Source organism: Agelaius phoeniceus, chromosome 7, assembly GCF_051311805.1.
Source record: "Agelaius phoeniceus isolate bAgePho1 chromosome 7, bAgePho1.hap1, whole genome shotgun sequence".
In the NCBI taxonomy this organism is placed as follows: Eukaryota; Metazoa; Chordata; class Aves; order Passeriformes; family Icteridae; genus Agelaius; species Agelaius phoeniceus.
In genome coordinates this window covers 43166908-43186667 of record NC_135271.1, presented here as the reverse complement: position 1 = coordinate 43186667, position 19760 = coordinate 43166908, and the positions used below count along the sequence as shown (strand labels likewise).

The following is a 19760-nucleotide window of genomic DNA, read 5'->3' as shown; positions in this document are numbered from 1 at the left end:
AGAATAGAATAAAAAGGAGTGATAACAAAGGCTTGTGGCTCGGACAGCTGGGCTGTGATTGGCCATTAATTACAAACATCCAACATGGGTCAATCACAGATCCACTGTTGCATTCCACAGCAGCAGATAATCAATGTTTACATTTTGTTCCCGAGGCCTCTCAGCTTCTCAGGAGGAAAAAATCATAAGGAAAGGATTTTTCATAAAAGATGCCTACGACACCCCTTACTGTTGTTTTTGTAGTGGACAGAAAGGACAAGAACTTCTCTCCTTTCACTGACAAGTTCAGTGACTGTTCTTCTGTAGCAGATATTTCTAAATAAAAAGTCTTCATGTCACAATTTCTATTATAAAATGTATAAATAATAAATCTTAAAGATGGTTTCCAGTGAACTCAAAATTTCAGCTGCAAAAATGACTTTTTCATTCTCGTATTATGAAATGGTAGATAAATAGAATTTTATTCTGATTGAGCTGTGGGTTTCTTCTAAAATGTTCATCAATACATAGGCCTTGTCTTTGCACTAAAATAAAATTTATTGGGTAGCAAACTCTATTTCAAACTTAAATGAGAAAATTAAGATTTAAAAAGTTCTGTCTATCTGCAGATGTAATTAATGATCAAAAATGCAATTAAACATTAAAGAAGTTTTAAACTTTGTGGAATAGTTTCCATAATGAGTTCCTAATAATAAAGGATATTGAATAAGTTTGAGAATAGTTTAAGTAGGCAGTTGCTTTCAGCAAGTGCAATGCTATAAGGCTTTTTTTTTTAATCAGAGAATAAAATGTTTATACCAATGGAACATATCCAGGATTGATCAGTGGCATATTTTCAATATCTATCAGTTGTAACTAAGAAATCTAGAAATTTACTGGTGATATTGGCACAAATACCAACACTTTGTCATTATAAACAGCATGAAAAATTAATTCCCTGTTTATTTTCTTTGGAATATCCCCAGGATAAACTTTGATCAGTGAAATTGTCCCTTAGCTCAACAAGTAAACATTTAGAAGATACTTAAGTAGAGGCTGCTGGTTTTGAACTTGGAATAATAGAGTGAAATGTTTCCAAATGACAATTTTTAATCAGAAAAGGCAGTTTTGTTGGAACCAAATGATTTTTAAAGGAATATGTCATTTTCTGTAACAATTCTAGAGGTATTTTTTTCTCAAATGTGATTATTTGTTCCAGTTAAATAAGAATAAATTGCTAAGATAATGTTTTGTTTTGACTCGTTTAGCTCTTTTTTTGGTTTTACATTTACAGAGTCCCATTATGTTCCTGACTTTAAAAATCATAGTGAGATTGCATCTTGTCATTCTTTTAAGTTGTTTTTTTTAATGAGAGATCTCTTTTTCTCCATTAGCCTAACAAAATCTTGGGGAAGATCTACACGTTTCTAGGAAGAAATGTGAGTGGCAAATTAAGTTCAAAACCAAAAGAGCTTTTGGCAAATTTTTAAATGAAGTTTGAAGCCCCTTACAGTAAATATGACTGAAACTCTCTCAGCACAAAAGATGCAGACAGGAGGGTGAACTTTATGCCCATCTCTGTTACCTCAAGTTACCATCTTTTGTAAAACATTGGAATTTTCATGGTACACCTGGTATTAAAACCTTGATTTTAAAAATCCTACCCCTTCCAAAGAAAATGTGTTTGACTGAGAGCTTGTGTTGTGTCATATGAGAGAGAAAAGAGAGGGGACAGGAAGGAAAGAGGTGCAAATCAGGATGTGGTTTTTGAAGGGTGTCTGCATGGTTTCCAGGCTGTGACAACTATTTTGATGTCAAAACTGGTTTTGAAAATAAGTTTTTGACCAGTTTAAATGTGTTATGTTCACATTTGCTCTAAAAGTTTTCCTTGAAAACTAAAATTTGTGAAACATTTATTCATTTTGTAGTGTCCCCTTGGATAAATCAACCTGTTGGGAAGCAAGAAACCATCATCAGGTGATTGAGATTGGTGTACCTGAAAAGGGAATAAATATTCTATATCATTTATGGTTACTTCAAAAGGACTTTATGAATAGTGTGTCAGGCTCCTTTTTGAGTCTTTGTCTCCACTATATGGCACCAGCACTGTATCTGATGTAAATGGTGTGAAAGTAGTTTTATTTGTGATGCTGGGTGAACAGCGATGTTCTGTCTTATTAAATGATCTCTGATGTGTTCTTTCTTTTCACAATGGGGTGATATAAATTACTGTGGTTTGTTTATGTGCTTACCTAACCCATCTGGAGATAAATACTGAATATTATTTAATGAAACACAACTAAAAACATTACCCACACAATTAGCAGTTTACTGTAACTTTAATAAGAACATTAAATTATGTTGAAGAATTGCAATGTACTTATGACCAAGCAGTAATTTAGGGGGAAATAGTTGCTTTTATTTCCTCTTTAATAAATGGCCCCTATTTGTAGGAGTGCCACGAGTCCTGGAGGGGCTCAGTCACAGTAAAAGAGAGAAAGCAAAGGTCTGGAGTTACCACTCTGAGTTCATGCACAAGTTGCACAATGTTTATTTAGCTCAGGCCCTTTCATCTCTTGCATCATCCTCAGACCTACAGTGGTCAAGGTGTGGCCTTTTCTACTCTATTTTGGTATTTTGGTGTGATTACCTGAGATTTCCTCTGAGGGGAATGAAGTTTGCCATCTGTGACAAATTTACCTGTGAACCTGTAATTTCACTGATACAGCACAGATGCAACAAATATTTTACAAATATTTTTAGTTGTGTCTCAAGAAGTGAACTGTTACTTTTTTTTTTTATTCGTTTAGTCTAAAAAAACACTCAGAAATTATTTCTTATATAACCTGGTTCAATTAATGATGGGTTTTGCCCGTTGCCATAAAATCTTAGAATGTATCTGTTGGTTTAGAGTAATGAAACAGATCCTTTTCTTTCATAAAAGGAAATCTACCTGCATGTCTATAGGATGGGCATCACATCTGTCCCATGTGACATTCTGTACCCTCAGGCCTTAGAGCAAGAAAACCAAATATATCTTTTTATTTCTTTTCCCGTTATTTGATTCAGTAACTAATTTAAGAGTCAATATAAATAAATGCAGAATTTTATCTTGGCTGTAGACAGGCTTTGTTATCTTTTTGTGCCAACAGTGGTAATTTCAGGCTGATTTCCTTCAGTAGCTTCACTGATCAGGAGTCCACTCTTGTCAGTATTTTGAAATGAAATCACAGCTCTGTAGATACGTTGTTTTATCTCATGTTCTAGCTTCCAATGTCTCTTTTCTCTGTTTTGCCTCAGTCTGTTGAGACTGGTCATGAAAATGTGGGACTATTAACCTTCTTTTCAGAACTGAAAGGGAGGTTAAACCCCACCCCATTTCATGGACTGCTGTGTAACTCATCTTTGTCCATAATGATGTCCACAGAGAGTGTTGTTTCCATTGAAGTCAGGGTAAAAATACACTGCTCACCATACACATCCCTACAGGTATTCCTTCCTGCAGTAGTGCGGGAAACTTGTGAATTTTGGCAGGTTTATTTAAAGGTTGTGATGCATGGTACTAATTTCATCTTATTGCCAAATGAACATTTATTAAATTTTCTTTAGGAAGTTGGAATTGCTCTCAAATACAGTATTTTGGTGCTGTCACCCTTTCTTAGGATTTAATGGCGTTGTTGTGATGAGTGACTCATTTGGACTCATTGTTTCTACACGTTTCCTCTGCTGATGCTTTCCAAATTTTCAGGGTCTTTGAAGATTTATGCATTCAATTTGTTTGTTGCACATTGCTTTTCCCATAGATGAAAATCCATGGCATGCATCTTTGATGGAGGGCTGGGTTTACCTAGACCATATCATTATTGCTCTATGGCCATACATTGTGGCTGCTGTCAGTGAGCTGATATAATCTATTTTTTACCATGGTGTGGAAAGGCTTCATCCACATAGTGCTGCTTTTCTATTGCCTTTTGGTTTGGAATTTGCTTAGAAAATAAATGTTCCTTTTTTACACTCTGTAACACATCCTGTACAACAAGTTGGTAGCTGCTCTCACTATTAGGATTTTGCTGTTCTTGTGATAGGTGCTGGTTTCCCCAGTATCTTTCATCTCTCATCTTTTACAAATCTTGAGCTATGTTAATCAGATCTTTATATGGAAATATAAAGTAATTGATATTGTTTACATGCTACCAAAAGACTGGATTGCTCCTCTTTTGTTCTTTTTTTTTAAATTTGAGATAGACTTCTCTACCAGCAAGCAATAATTTTCAAGTATAGAAAGAAGCTAGAAGTTAATAGAGCAATTTGAGGAGAATAATAACCTCAGGTTGTGGGCTTGATTATCCCCTTGTTTACACCTTTCAGAATGCACAGGAAGAGTTACCCTAAATGTGTATGTTGCTTGTTTTACAGAGATGTCATGACTGCAAAGAATGCAGGGGAACAGCAAAGCAGGCTCAATACTTGGCATTTGTAACACCACAAAATGAACAGGAGCATCCATTGACTGGAACATTCACTGGAGAGGGCTTGTGAAGGGCTACCATAGCTGATTCTCTTCATTCCCTGGGAATGAGACACAACTGAGCTGTAGCAAAAATTTAGTGGCACTTTTTAGTGCCACAGGGGCAAACTTGTCGTGTTAGAAAAGACTAACAAAACTTCAACAAACTAACAATACTTCAACAATTAATCCTGAAATCTGCAGCCTTATTTTCTAATGTGATTATTGCCCTACTTGACAAGCTCTTAAGAAAGCTTTAATAAATGTAGTGTTCTTTCAGGAGCACTAACAGGAAGAAAAGATGGAAATTCAGAATATTTTGTTCCCATTATTGTGATGAGGGCTGGATTGTTTTATGGGAGACAAAAGAACTTTACAGCTATTCCATCTTTTGGTCTGAAAATCAATGATTAGGAGTCTTTTTGGCCATAGTTCTGGAAGTGGAACAGGATGTAAGGCTGTGAAACACTCGTGGTGTCCCAGAGATGCCAGTGCTGCAAGGGCAGGAAGCCAGGTCCAGCTCCCAGACTTACTGACTGCTAAGCCCCTCAGTCTGATAATTCTGCTTTAAAAATCCACATATTGCACATTTGCCACTGTACTTCTTGTCAGGTGGTGCCAGATGAAGCAGTGCAAGTTAATGCTTCAGTAACACACTTTGGAACCGGGAATTGTTTACCCAAACCTGGGGAGAGCTGGAGGCCCCTTTAATCTGAGTCGTTTCAGTCAATTAACATTCATAGTTTACAATTTCTGCTGTAATGAGGTACCCAATTCTGCATTGAAAGCTGACCTAAGCACCGATGTAAAACACCTTTTTTTGGCAGGATTTGGAGGTTCTCCTTGTGTGTCAGTGTGAATATTTGACTGTTGCTTCCCAAGTTATGCTGGCTGAGGCTGGAGCTGAGTTACCCTGAAGAAATGCAGCAGCCTGGAAAAGGCTTTAATTTTGGTGACTGTTGTCCCGAGTAGAGCCTAGGAACAAAATTAACCTGAGTTATTTGGAATTATTTCTTTCTCCTTTAAGGGGAAAATGTTGTAGAATGTTGTGGCTGCTGGATAAGGTGGTGTAAACCCTATTGACACCATTTCATTAACCACCTCCAAAATGTGACTTCAAGCTGTTCATGTTTAATGAAGCAGTGGATAGTTCTGGTAGAACTGTGATTTTTTATTTTTTTTAATTACAGGGCAAGAAATGATAAACAAGGACAAGTCCTCAGTGGGAAATAAATCATTTTGGATGTGTTATCAAACACTGATTTTTAGTAATTAAATGTAATTAATGTAGTAAAAATTATGTCAAAGTTTGACCTGGCCCCAGTGTTTTTTTAGACTCTTTAGTGCATAAACATACATAGAATTTATATCATTTAAAGCTATCTTGGCATCATTGTGATGGCTACTGTGCTTTTGCAAATTACTTTGTCTTCTTTGTGGCTTTGCAATTCTTCTTCTTGATGACACGTCACTGATAATGTCACTTTTAACAGTGACTGTAAGAACACTAAGAATTACTAATAATTTTCTGACAGTCTGTTTTTTAGATAACGACTTTCCCTTCCTATCTTTCTTTCCATGAAAATCCAATGGTGACAGATTTTCAGAAAAATAGTGTCTAAATCTTTGTGTTTAAATATGATTTTCTTCACATTGTAGACTATGCTTCAAGATTAGGAAGATAATAAGACATCTCCTTTAAATAAAGTCAAGTTGAAAGGTGTGATACAGAATAACCTTGTGAAGATTTCACTCTGCAGCAAGTAATTAAACACAGTTTAAGCATACCATAAAGTATGCAATTAAAAAAAAAAAAAAAGTTGTTCATACTGACAGGTAATATAGTAAATTACAGTCCTGCAATGTCTTTTACCTGCTTTTCTACAAGCAAACACAGAGATTATCTTTTGTTGAAGGTCCTTTGATCAGACAGCTAAATGTTGGCTAACCTGAAATATCTGTCAGTGTGTGAGCCCAAGGGTCAAAATAAGGATACATTTCATAGGAGTGGAAAAGGGATCCAGACAAGAAAATATGAAAGCATGTGGACTCATGGATATTTTTTTTCTCTGAAAAAAAGAAAGTTGTTATGAGACCAGTCATATCTGGTTGCATTGAGGCAACCATCTAGTGTTTTTTGGGTTCTTTTTGGTTGAAAACCATCCAATCTTTAGAAAGTCCTCCCATTCATTCTGCTTTAAAATTACATTTGAGTACATTGCATAAAGCTGATTTGATCAGGGGTGAAGAGCTTGTTCTTAAATTCCCAAGTGTGTATGGGAGTGCTACAGCCTGAGTCACCTACATTTGGGTGAATGTGATTAAAGATAAAATGGGCATCATGATTGATTTCTCTAAGAACAGGACTATGCAGAAGTCTATCATTTAAATCAGTTTGCTCTGAAAATAATGTGAAGGTGGAAAATTAAGATTAGCAGTCTTCTTTTGCATTCTTCTCCCCTTTTCCAGGTCTATTTCTTATAGAAGGCAGTTACCTTCCTGTGTTGCAATAATTTAGACCCATGTCACCGTTGTAATGACTTTGGAAAGCCATAAAGACACAGTTTGCAGAGTTTTAAAGTATGTGCTTAAAGTATATTGCTGTTGAGCAAAGCACTTAAGCGAGTGCTTAATTTCAGGTATGTGGTAAAGTGTCATTGGGTTTATTTATACAGCAGTCTGGGTGGCTGAAAAGTGAATTCGGGCCTGAACCCTGCTGCCATGCTGAGATGAGTGTGGGACAGAAAGGGAAGGGAATGCCAAGCACCTGGAAACTGAGGGTTTAAAGGAAATCCTCAAATTCCTCTTGCTCCTTCCCTGAAGTGCCTGAAAACCACCTCTGGCAGCACCTGGGCAATTCAGATCCAGTTGGTACTAAGGGAAATTCCTTATCATCAGGAAGAGTCATGCTCCTGAAGCATTCCTGTGGTTTCTGTAGTGAAAATGCTTGTCTTGCTCCAGAACAGCCTTTTGAAAAAACCCATGTGTCCACTATCTTTTAACACTTTTTTACACACTGTGAGATTAACCAGATTCAGAGAAGCTAAATCTAATCATGTTTTCTCTTGATTAAAAAAAATCAAATTTCTTTAACTGCTCCTCACACTTTCTTAATTACTCCTCTTGCTCCTCTTGTTCCTCCCTACATTTTTTTTTTTTTGGTAGTGCAGTGACCAAAATTAACAACAGACCCACAAGATTGATATTAATCAGATGAAATATTGGTTTTGCTGGGATATTTTGAAGCCCTACTCTTCATCTCTCCCAGGAATGAGAAGCGGTTTTTTTGGGTAACAGCATCAGCTGCAGAGTCCTGTTGAGCTCATGGGTCCTGCACTCAATCCTTGTTGGTCCTTTCCAACTCAGGACATTCCATGATTTGATGATTCCTGCTGCAAGATGGAGCATGGGACAGCATTTCTGTGCTGCTTCTGGGCTGCAGCTCATCCTCTTGTTGCTTTTCTGCACAGATTTCAGCTCTGTGTGGGTAGCACTTCACACACTTCTTGATTGAGTTTCATGATGTTGATTTTGGATCATTTTTACAGCCTGCTTCCAATTCTGATTCTGTTCTTATCTGTCTGTAAGAACACTCCAAGAGCTGAAATAGTGATGAATAGTGATGGACTTGCACGAAAAGTCCCTGAGAGTCCCTAATTGAAATTACTTCCCCTTTTGACAATTCAGTATTAAGAACTGACATTTCACACAGCTTGTCAAACAGCTGTGCAACAATAATTTCATCTAAATCTAATTTTCTTACAAGAAAATCATGTGCTATTGTTCTTGAAGTCTTGCAGCACTTTGTCCTGATTATGCCTAGTTTGTTGGTTGAGTGAAATGAGATGGGCTGGATATTATCTTGTCAGGATAAATTAATGCTGGCTTTTTTTAATCACCTTATTGTCTATAAACCTAAGTTTTGTAGGTATATTTTTTTTTCTTTTCTGACACCTAACCACTAAGCTGCTTGTGTGAACTTTATTCTCCCCTTCCTTAGAATTTTTGCCATTCTCCAATCCACCAGAATTACCCTTTCTTTTTGAACTTCTCAGAGATTTCTCTTAAATAGTTCAGTGATGGCTGAAGCCTCAAATATTTCTGAGTGCGATTGATTTGTTGACTGAGATTTCGATTTATCTATTTGTTTATTTCCTTTACATTTTTTATTTACATGTTCTGGTCTTCATAATTTGTGAACATATAGTTAAGTATGTAGACTCAGGGTTTTTTTGTGTGACACGAGCATTGGAAACATCAGCCTTATTCCTTTTCTCCTTCTTCTTTTGAAGTTTGCTTTTGCAGAAGACTTCTCTCTTTCACCTTTCTCTCATTTTTTTCCTACTCTTCTCATTGGAACAACTTTACAACTTCAGATTCTTAACCAATTCTTTTATGTTTCTTCTATTTCCCTGGTGGTTTCTCCTTCCTTTTGGGAGACAAAATACAGTCCCTGTTGTGTTCAGAAAGTTGACATAAACTGTATAATAAAAATCCTTCCTGCTGCCTGATCCATCCTGAGGGTGCATCTGCACATTACTCCCATCAATACATAGACATGAATCTCAGGATGTTTGTGGAGCCTGGGGCTTGTGCTTGATTTTCAAGGTCAAAGAGGGAAAGAATGACTCCCTGCAGTACAGCACCCCTGCTCGTGGTTCCTTTTGTCTTTATGCAGTCATTCAAGGAGACATTCATTCCCTCTGGCTGGTGGAGCTGCTGACTTCAGAACCAGCAGAGGTGTTATTGATACAGAGGCAACACCTCCCCTTCCCTTGGCCTGCTCCTCTTGAACAATTTATTGCCCTTTTACAGCAAAATCCCAGTTCCACAGCACATCCCATTGATGCTCTAGTGCTGCTTCCATTATTGACCTTGTGCAAAAATTTCAACCACTTGCAGCTGTTTTTCATTTTCATGACATTTACATATCACTACCTTAGGTACTTAATTGGAGGTTCCCTTTATTCCTTTCCTATAATTCTACTTTAATTTCCCAAGCAAATAGCTGGCCTGAGAATTTCAGACTTTTATAATATCCCCTTTTTTTTGCCCATCTCTGTGATTTTTTTCACTGTACCAGCCTAGCTTAGGGGTGCAATGTGAAGGATAGCTCTTCTCCTTAATAGCATTTTATTTTTCTCAAACCTCCTGGATTCTCCAGGGTTAGAAGCATCAGCAATTCTTTATCTGCCTCTCCTGCCCAATAGCCTGTCGAAATCCTCAAGAGGGTTTCTGAATGCAGCTCCCAGATGAGTAATGGTGCTGAGGCTGGGTTTTAGATATTTATTTGGAATCAAAGTATCTGTGTGTCAATATGTGGTCCTGTGTAAGTCTCCTGAGAGGACACTGTCAGCACACTTGGGAAGTCTGAGGTTTGTGCCCAGTTCTCAAAGTTAAAAATAATCCCAAACTTTCTGTAACGCTTCTCAATGCCTCCTTCTAAGTCTTCAGCTGGATTATTTTCCCACTGCCTGCATTTTTCCTTACACACTTTGCTTCTAATTAGAGGTTCTTGGTACCAGTACTGAAAGGGAAAGAGCTCTCTTTTGCCTCAAATCACACTCCATGACTTTGAGTACCCTTGAGTATCTCTGCCACCTTCTTCATTGAGCAGAAGTGCTGAAGTGACTGCCAAGCTGAAAAGTCTCAGAATAAGATCTAAATGAGATGTCTGGTCACCATAATCACAACTAGGACTGAAATGAGAGTTCAGCCATAATGCAGTCTAAATGCTGGGTTCATTTGGGGCGATGCTTTTCATTTTGGAAACACTTGGTTGCATTAACTTGTGCTGATAGGAATTGAGTAGACTATTGCTGAGTAAGGTACTGTCTTCTCCTTCTGTTTCTGGGACAGACTACATCAACAGATTTTTTTTTTTTTTTTTAATGTAGCAACAGTATTTGGAAACATGAAGGAAGACATGCAATAAACTAGTCTTAGAACTTATTATTATACTTAATGTTCTTAAATATTTGCTTATTTCACTTAATGTTGCAATTGCCAATATCCAAGTGAGATCCCACAGTATTTTATTGAAGAATTTGCATTATAAAAGCAAAATTCCTCCTAAGTCTTTTATACTCACATATTGTATACTTAATATTTTCCTCACAGCCTTGACTGGAGAATACTTCCTTCATTTACTAAAGTTGTTTTTTTTTTTTGTGTGTATTCACATAGTTGTTCTGCTTTGCCTTGGGCTGTAGTTGTGTTTCCTTGATGGATGAATAGCTTTCTGTGTGGATAATTTGTATATCAGTTTGTAAAACATTTTCAGATCCTTTGGGAAGGAAAAGGTATTACACAAATCTTGGATAATGGATGCATGTATTACTGTACAACTGTCTGATGCCTTTCATTATGTAACATCTGCAGTGGATGAGCAGGCTCTTAGCACAAAGTTCTGTGACAGCCCCGTTTCATATTGCAGTAACAGCATGGAAAAAAGCTCAGTTGTCCAGTTTTACACAAAACCTCTTCTCCTTCTCTTTGATGTAGTCATAAATCTTTTGGCATGCTAAGATCTGCTCTATCCAGTGACTGCTGATCAGAAATAGGAGTATTGAACAGAGACCAGGCACCTGTGTTCTCCACTATTTCCCCTCAGTGTTTTAAGGCATCCTAGAATTATGGTGGGCAGTGGAGTTGACATTTTTAAACCCAAACTGTGCAATGTTAGAAGATTTTTGTAATTTTCAGCATAATGTAAGTGCATGTAGCCATATCTCTGTTTCAAAGGAAAACAATTCTCAATAGAAATTTGGTGTTTAATCCCTGTCAGCTTCATGAGGCTTGTTGGTTTACTTGTAGAGTGAATTGGAGCTGGATGGAAAATACTTCAGAGGAAAATCAGCCTACAAAAATGAATTTTGATCAAAAGAGTCAGGGGAATTACATAGATTTTTACAAGATTTTAGAATAGGAGAAGATAATAATTTCTATTGGTATAGGAATGTTTTCTCTCTGGATGAAATTAATTTAAGCATTCAATCAGGGTAATTTTTAGTAGTAAGTACCTAATCTGTTGAGGCTCTGTTTACCATCCCACCTACTTCCTGCATCCCTCATGGTTAAATATCTGTGAATCTGACAAGTCTTCCAGGAGCAGCAAGGAGGTCTTGGATTCCTGAATAGGCCAACTGCATTTTTGTGAACTGTGATTCAGGTCATAACCTGGGCCTGCATATTAATCTCAGTTCTTTATCAGTTGTTCACCACTGATAGGGGATCCTCAGGGACCCATTTGCTATCATGGAAATCCATGCAGATGAAGTTTTTTGAGGAACAGCTGTGTGACAACCATCAAGGAGAAAAAGAAATCGGCCTCTCATTTGTGGTTTTAACCATGAGACTACTCTGGTGATCTTTTTGCTTTTTCTAGACGTGTTTCTGATTTATACCTATGTTAATAGGTTAATAGGAGAATTCTGAGTTCCCAGACCTGTCATTAGTTGACCAAATTTGAGTGTTGACAGATTTGCAAATATATGGTTACACTGTATTTCTGGATTCATATATTTTACTACAAATATTCATTAGGAGCATTTTAAAGGTGTGAACCTTAATTTTTTTCACTGTACAGGCTGATCCTCAGTACAAATTGTACTGTGGTCTCCCTCAGTGGCAGATGTATCTTCTTAAGAGTTACAAAGTAAGCTGAAAGCTTTTACATGCAAACTCTCGTGTAACAGATTTTCCTGGGTGAGGAGCTCTTAGAGTAACTTTTGCCAGGTTAAAGATACAGTGCAATGGTCCGAGTATTGGAAATGCATGTTTCAAAATCTAATATCTAGTCTTGCCTCTTCCCAGACTATTCTATGATTTGTATAACTGCTTTCTTGAGTAAAAGTAGTGTTAGTGATATGCACGAGTAGTTTTATATTATATTATTATTTATATTATAGCAGTTTCATGTTAGTGAACTGCTTGTGAGGTCTGGATCTTTTGCTGGAAGCTGCCATTAGGATTTAAATTCCGTTAATACATTCGGATAGAGTTGCTCCATGGAGACTTTGGGAGTGGGTCAGGCCTGCCCTTTGAACTTTGAACAATTGTTAGAATATGCTGTTTGTTGGATAATGAGAGTTATTTTTGTCTGTACTTGGTCTTGTTCTCTGTACTTTCATTGACATATTTGCATGGGTATTTTAATAAGTCTTGTAACTTTCCTGCTGGAATATATTTGCATTTATTTGTATTAACTCAGTGTTTGCATTGATTGTTTTATCTAAAACAAGACAAGGAGAGAAAAACATGAGTACAATTTATTCACAAAGAAAACAGCTTTTCACTGAAGCAGGTGTTAGAATGAAATGTGTTTCTAAATGCAGAAGGTGCCTGGAATTTTCCCTCTATCAAAGAATTTCTTAAGAAGCAAAGTTCAAATATTCAGTTATTTAAAGTCATAATTTAAAAAGCATTCTGTACAAAACCACAATCTGTCTGTTTTTCAGCTTTATGTGACTCAGAGTGGTTTTCTTCTGGAGGACTATCTTTAGTTTTTGCAAGCCCACAAATCCACTTAAAACACAAGTGAGGAACAATCATCTTAACTTTTCTTGGGTTTTGGTGACATTTGTTTGATTTTTAAATTCACCTTTATAATTTCAAGGATTTTTTTTTAGCCGACTTGCCAGAGCTTTAAAATGAGTCAGAAATCCATATTCAGAGTTTATTCATAAGATTTGATTTGGAAAAGCTATCAACAAGCTCTCAAGCCATGACCTTGCAGCTTTCATAAAGGCATCAGCTGGACTGCACAGAGGCTGTGGGTGATACGATGAGAGTCTTTCCCCCTCAGTTTTAAGAGCCTGAGTGCTGAACTTCTTGGCTAGATGGGATTGACAGTCTTAATCTCAACTACAGAATGACAGAATCACAGAATAAGCTGAGTGGGGAGGGACCCACAAGGATGATGGAATCCATCTCCTGGCCCTTCATGAACCATCCCCAAGAGTCACACCGAGTGCCCTAGGGGATTGAGGGGATTGTCTAAACTCTTCTTGAACCCTGTCAGACTTGGTGCTCTACCAATTGACTTGATCACAAAAAAAAATCCAGACACTCTTTGTAGGAATGGCTCAGCTGGATGTAAAGGGTATAAGTGGCTTCTTGTTTTTATGGGAATGCTTATAAATAGGAAGTATTTACACCTTGACTGGAATTGCACAGTAAAGAGAGCCATATAAAACACAGAAAAAAAAACTGGTGCAGGTTTGTTCTGTGAAACTCCATCACTGGAGCAGCAGCAGACCCAAAGCTCTCTGCCAGAGGAAGGGCCAGGACCTGCACTGTGCCAGTAATGCTGTTCTTCTTCGTGGTGGCTGCTACAGAGCAGCATCTGCTCACACAGGGCAGTGAAATCACTTCATCACCAGGGCTTTATCATCACCAGGTTTTCTGTCTGTCCTGCAGCTCAGACCCTGCATCTCCCAGCCCATGTCCCAGGGCTCTGCAGGGATGAACACCTGGCACACCTGGGCAGCCTTTGGCACCTGGGCACACTCCCAACATCACCCGAAAGGTGACAGGCCAGGAGAGTGACAAACCACCAGGGTTCCTTCAGGGACAAAAGGGATAATTCCCCTTGCATGTGGCATCCTGTGCTGTATTCTTTTTGCACATATGTCTGGCCCCTTTACTTTTCAAACAGTTTCCTGGCTTTCTGTCCAAAATTTTTACTGCACATTAGTCTGCTGTGTCAACAGAACATATGTGTGGTTGAGTCATGGTGTGCTGCAAGCTGCAATGATTGGATAATGCTCTGATGGAGCTGATTTTCAGCTTATGTGGAAGATAAAATAATCATGTTGTGTTTTGACTCATGCACCCAAAACTCATGTGTGAAGATGGAGGAAGTTACAAAGAGCCTGTAACATTAAATTGCCATTGAAAGGTGGATTAATGTAAAAGAACTGATTCAGACCATAATTCTATGGCTTTCTGCAGCTATTTTACCCAAGGCTTAGGTGCTTTTCCTGGTGATACCGTGAGGTGTTTGGGTTAAAATGGTACAAGGACCACCATAAACACCATACAACTTAATTGCTTCACCCATATGGCAGCAGTTTCAGTACCAGCCTCCAGTTTCAATGATATCTCCTATTAATGGCTGAAAAATGTATGTTCCTTTAAACTTCCCAGTCAAACGACTTTTAAACAGTAATTTGCAAAAAAAGTCCTAAATAAAAATTGGTGTGGGCATTAGTGAAAACTGGTGAATATTAATTCACCAGTTTTCACTAATGCCCACACCAATTTTTATTTTATTTATTTTAATTTATTATTTTAAATTATTTTAATTTATTTTATTTATTTTAAATATCACCAAAGCATCAATACTATAAATCAATGAACCAACATTCAGAATTATTGATGAAAGGTAAGAATGAGTGCTGTAAATAAGAGTTTTAGCCTTGATTTTAGGAAGCTTTAAATAAGAATCATTGTGTATACAGCCAATTCTGAAAGTCCTACCCCAAAAATACTTCTTTCCCATAATTCTAATTGATTTATGAAAACCCAGCCCAGCATGCACAACCTCTGTGAAGCTTATGCTGCATATCTCAGTCCTTTAGAGTGGTAAAACTCACAGTGAATATATTGTTGATGAATAACCAAGCTTCAGCTAAATGACTGCTGATGTATTTTTCCCTTTTGATTAACAGTGGAACTCCATCACAATGGGTCTTATTGAAAACAAGCTGAAAGTGATCTTGATTGAAACATGCCTATTCTAACCTTAAATCATTAGAATTCTTCAGCTTTGATGAGGGCCCAATGATTAGCTGAGTAGCAATAGACCTGTGCCATAAACAGCATGAATCAGACCATGTCTGCTTCTAAGAGTTATTATTTGTATTACTGTAGCACCTAGAGGCCACAGGCAAAATCTGAGTCTCCCTGTGTTACACATTGCTCAGAGCAAACAAGACCCCAAATCCAACAGAATGCAGCCAAAACAAAGGCAGGGAAGGCTGCTCTGTGGAAGTAAAGCAGAGCAATGGGCATGGGAGTGCACAGGATGCCACCTTTGCTGCCCTCTTTGCTTTTTCTTTGCATGGCGCAATTGTTAAAACAAAAAGAGGCAGCAGCAGAGGGCAAGGAAGTAAAGGGACAGGGCTGACAGCAGCTGGGATGGGATAATGAATTATAAGAGAGAAAATAGATATGTAAAAGGGAGAGGTAAGGGAAGAGATGGTGTCAAGAGAAGCACAGGAACTCAGGAATCTGATGTTGATTCCAGAGCTGAGAGAAAGCAGCTGTGCAGTGAGAACAATCTTGTAGTTGGGTCTCATGCAGGGGACTGTGTGGTGGCCCTCGGTGTTTTGCTGGAGAGGGATCATAAAGTCAGCAACAAAAAGAGATAGAGTCAGTTAATTTAGACAGTTCTCCTACTCTAGGCATCACCAATTATACTCATATTGCTCCAGAGAGACATTTAGACAATAATCAAAGATTATTTTCATTCTTTGCTAGCACCTTTTAAGCACTTGAACATAGTTTCCATATCAGCCCCCAGTTTTCTTTCCTTAAGACTAACTAATCCAGGTTATTTTCTGTTTTCCTTTACAGCATGTGCTTGCCACACTTCTGATTCTCTTGCTGCATGTCTGTGCTGCTGTGCACTCCCTGGCCTTGGCTCCTGTATTCAACAGCTGCCCTGCCAGCACTGGCAGGAGCAAATGGAAATGATGCTGGAGAAACAGTTTTGTGGATACTTGTTTTAGTTTTACTCAGATGATATTTTTCTCTACCAGATGAAACTGTCCTGGAAGACAGTGCTGGAATCCCTTGTGAGTCAATCTAGGTGACATTCACTGCTCTCCTGCTGACAGGCTTGTTAGCCTGTTAAATAAAGAAATTAGGTTTGTTTGACGTGATAAACTCTTGACAAATTAATGGTGGCTATTAGTCATCATCTAGTTTTTGTCTAGGTGCTTGCAAAGTTCATTTGCTTGGGTTTTTTTTGTGCCTCTTGACTGGTGGAGGAGTCAACACAGCAATAGGTGGTAGTGGAAGGTGGAAACAGTCAGTTCTCTCTATTCTGTGGCTGCCTGGTGTGTAGTTCCTCAGTCCCATGCCATCTTCCTGTCCCTTTTAAACCAGTTGCCATCACAGACTGAAATCTTAGATCTCTGTCACTGCTATTAATTATGCTCACCATCCAGTCAGAATTGACCTTTCTTGTAAGGTTTGATGAAAAATATATTAAAAATGATCAAAAGCTTCTCTTGCTATGTGCTGACAGCTTTCCTTCTACCTCTCAGCCTCCTGAGACCAGGCTGACTGAGAGTGCTGGGGCTCTGTCCTGCCAGCCACACGTTCCCATCCCAGTGGTCCATCTCCTGCATGGAGACAGTGCTGTGCTCTCCATCCTCCTGAGTGCTGGGGCATGAAACCAGCCTGAATTACCAAGCAGCCCAGCCCAAACCTGGGTGTTCCACCTGCTTGGGTTTGAGGTTTTTTTCTCTTACAAAGACTTGTGTTCACTATGCCTTGAGTCAGCATCTGTCTTCACAGTTCAACCATTTATTTCCTGATGGTTAGAATCAAATTGGAGATGGTCTCCTTCATTCATCCTTACACAGAGCACCCCTTGAAGCTACCTGATGATATGGACACAGGGTAAACTGGATCCCTATGGTCTTCCCTCATGTTCTCCTTTTTCCCAGTTCCATATCAGGACCTCCTGTGCTGACTTCAGCTAAAACAGTCCTTGGAACCCCTTTCAAAACCTTGGGCTTCCCAAGATGAGTGTCTTGGTGCAAACCAGGGTTGTGATTCCCCATGCCGAGCCTCCCAGTCCGGGGCTGGCAACATTCCTTCCGGCAGAGCCGGGGAGATGCGCCTTTGGCTGCTGGCTGCTGAAACGCCTGGCGGGGCTGGACAGCGCCGGGGCTGGACAGCGGCGGGACAGCTCCTGCCCTGCCGGCAAGTCCGGAGCTCTCTGGCACCAGAGGCGTTCCAGCAAGCGAGCAGCGTAGCCGGGCTGCCTTCACCCCTTCCTCCCCTTTCTCCCTCTGCCGCTTCCAGCCGCCCTCGGCGGGGCAGCAGCGGCGGGGCCGGTCCCGGCGGGGCGGTCGCGGGGCGGTCTCGGCGCGGCCGCAGCCGGCAGCGACGCCCCCGTGGCGGGGGCGCGGATGGTCTCTCCCGGGCCGGCGGGAGCGGCTGTGACACCTGCTGGCGGCGGCGGGCCGGCCCACGGCGGGCGGAGCGGGGGGAGCGGGGCGGGCGGGCAGAGCGTGCCCGCTCGGGGCGCTCCGCGGCCGCGGTGCCCGGCGCTGCTGCGCGGCCGCCCCCGGCGAGGGGCACGGCGGGGCCGGGCGCCCCCTGAGCTCCGGCGCGCCGGGCACTGCGGTAGCGGCGCTGCCGCGGCGGCGGCTCCGCGCCCCCCGCCCGTCCTCCTCTTTCTCCTCCTCCTCCTCCTCCTCCGCCGCGCCACTTCCAGGGGAGGCTGGTGTCATGCGGCTGGCGCCGAGGGAGGGGTGCCCGGGGCCGCAGCAGCAGTGAGAGGCGCCGCGCCGAGCCCCTGCGATGACAGCCATGAAGGAGCAGCCGGCGCACCCGGGCGGCAGGGGGAACCCGCCGCCGCCGCAGCCCGACCAGGTGCGACCCGCGGCGGGAGGCGCCGCGGGGCCGGGGATAGACGGGGATGGGGGCGGCCGCCGTCCCGGAGAAGTTGTGCGGAGCTGGAGAAAAGTGTGCGGGAGGGAGACGGGGGACACGGGCGCCCTCGGGGCGGTTCGGCCGGGGGGAAGAGGGAGCCCCGCGGAGCTGTCTCGGGGATGCGCTGGGGCCGCCCGGAGGGGACCCAGCCCGGTCCGGACCCGTATCGGGGCTGGGATGTCGGTCAGCAGAGGGTCCCGCAGTAGTTTGCGCTCCGCTTCCCCGCGAGTTGCGCCGGGGGAGCCGCACGGTGCGGGCGATGCTGCCCTGGCCGCGGGGAGCCGCGGTGGCACCGCGGGAGCGGCCGGGCTGGCCGGCGGTGCGGGGCGCTCCTCATCGCCGCCCGCTCCGCTCGGGGCGGGCAGGGAGCGGCCCCGAGGCCGGGGAGGTTTCCCGGGGGGATTTTGGCAGCGGCCGGGCGGCGGTCACGTCCCTTGGCCCGGCGGTGCCGCCCCGTGGGCCGGCGGGGCTGGGGCTCCGGGCTGCTCTCGGTACCGGTGTCTCTCGGCACCGGCTCGCTTCGAGTCTTGGGCGGCATATGAGAGATGGTACCGGGGAGCAGCAGAACTTGGATGTCATCCTCACAAAATGATGAAGTTTTCATCACCAGATCGCTGCGCCCGGTGCTCCCGGGCGACAGGATCTAAGGCACTCTAAGGAGGGATGGGGCTGTGCCCGGGGGAGCCTCCGGCAGCCGGGGCGGGGCGGGGGTCGTGCCGGAGCCGGAGCATCGCCCCTGCCCTCGGTACCCGGCGGGAGAGCCCCCCCGGCAGCGCTCAGCTCTCCCTCTCCCCCAGGCACTTTAAAATACGCCAACTCCAGCGGAGGGGTTTTTTGCACATCACATTGTCCGTGCGCGCCGCTTTTGGTTCGGAACTCCGGCTCGCTGAACGGGCTGGCAGGACGCGGGCAGCTGCATTTCACGTTTTCATTCTCTGCTACATCCATCCACGGAGCTGAGCTTTCCTTCGGTACACTGGCATTGGGTGAAAAACGGCAGCAGTGGAAGCTGCTGGGCTCAGATCTGCTTTAGCCAGCCCGGGTACCCAGTCCTGCAAGCACAGCCAGGCTGCACGCTCAGCTCTGAGGAGTCTGTCCAGAATCACTGAACCCATTCATTTAAATAAATTTATGCTCTGCTCTCTGCTCAAAAATGTGTGCACTATGGCACATTTTCGTGTAATGCTGGTAAAATAATCCATTTGATCCTTCCTGAATAAATTAATTGCATAAGTTACATGATCTGAAATAGATGGGAAACTTCCACCAGTGCTTAAATAGTAGAATTTATGGAAAAGTGAAGATCATTTTAAATAGGCTCAGTGGTTCATGGAGCTCATAAATTTCAAGGACATTGTTTTCCTTTAGAGGGATACTGCTATTAGATGTAATAAAAAGTACTTGAACTTAACCAATCTCTATTTCTTTATATTCAATTCAGAGGTGTTGAATTGGCAATTGTTGTTGGAGGTGGAAATCTTTTTAAAGCAGGATTAATATTGTATGAAAAAAATTACCAGTTTGACTGCTTTTTTAGGTTGTAATGAGGAACAGCAGTAAGATATCAATTTAAAGCACACTAAATATTAAGAGTTTAATC

The 19760-nt window shown here is 41.6% G+C and overlaps 1 protein-coding gene across 2 annotated transcripts in view; it reads left to right on the top strand.

Annotated features, from left to right (window-relative positions):
* Positions 1-19760, top strand: part of DPP10 (dipeptidyl peptidase like 10) — a 438065-nt gene that overhangs the window by 173718 nt on the left and 244587 nt on the right. The window contains exon 1 of one of the 2 annotated variants that reach the window (XM_054636515.2): positions 17725-18100. The exons of the other annotated variant lie outside the window; for it this stretch is intronic. Within the exon in view, the coding sequence (XP_054492490.2) occupies positions 18029-18100 (72 nt within the window). The 5' untranslated portion in view covers positions 17725-18028. Of the gene's footprint in view, positions 1-17724; positions 18101-19760 lie in introns of those variants that run through there. 2 annotated transcript variants of the gene reach the window in all.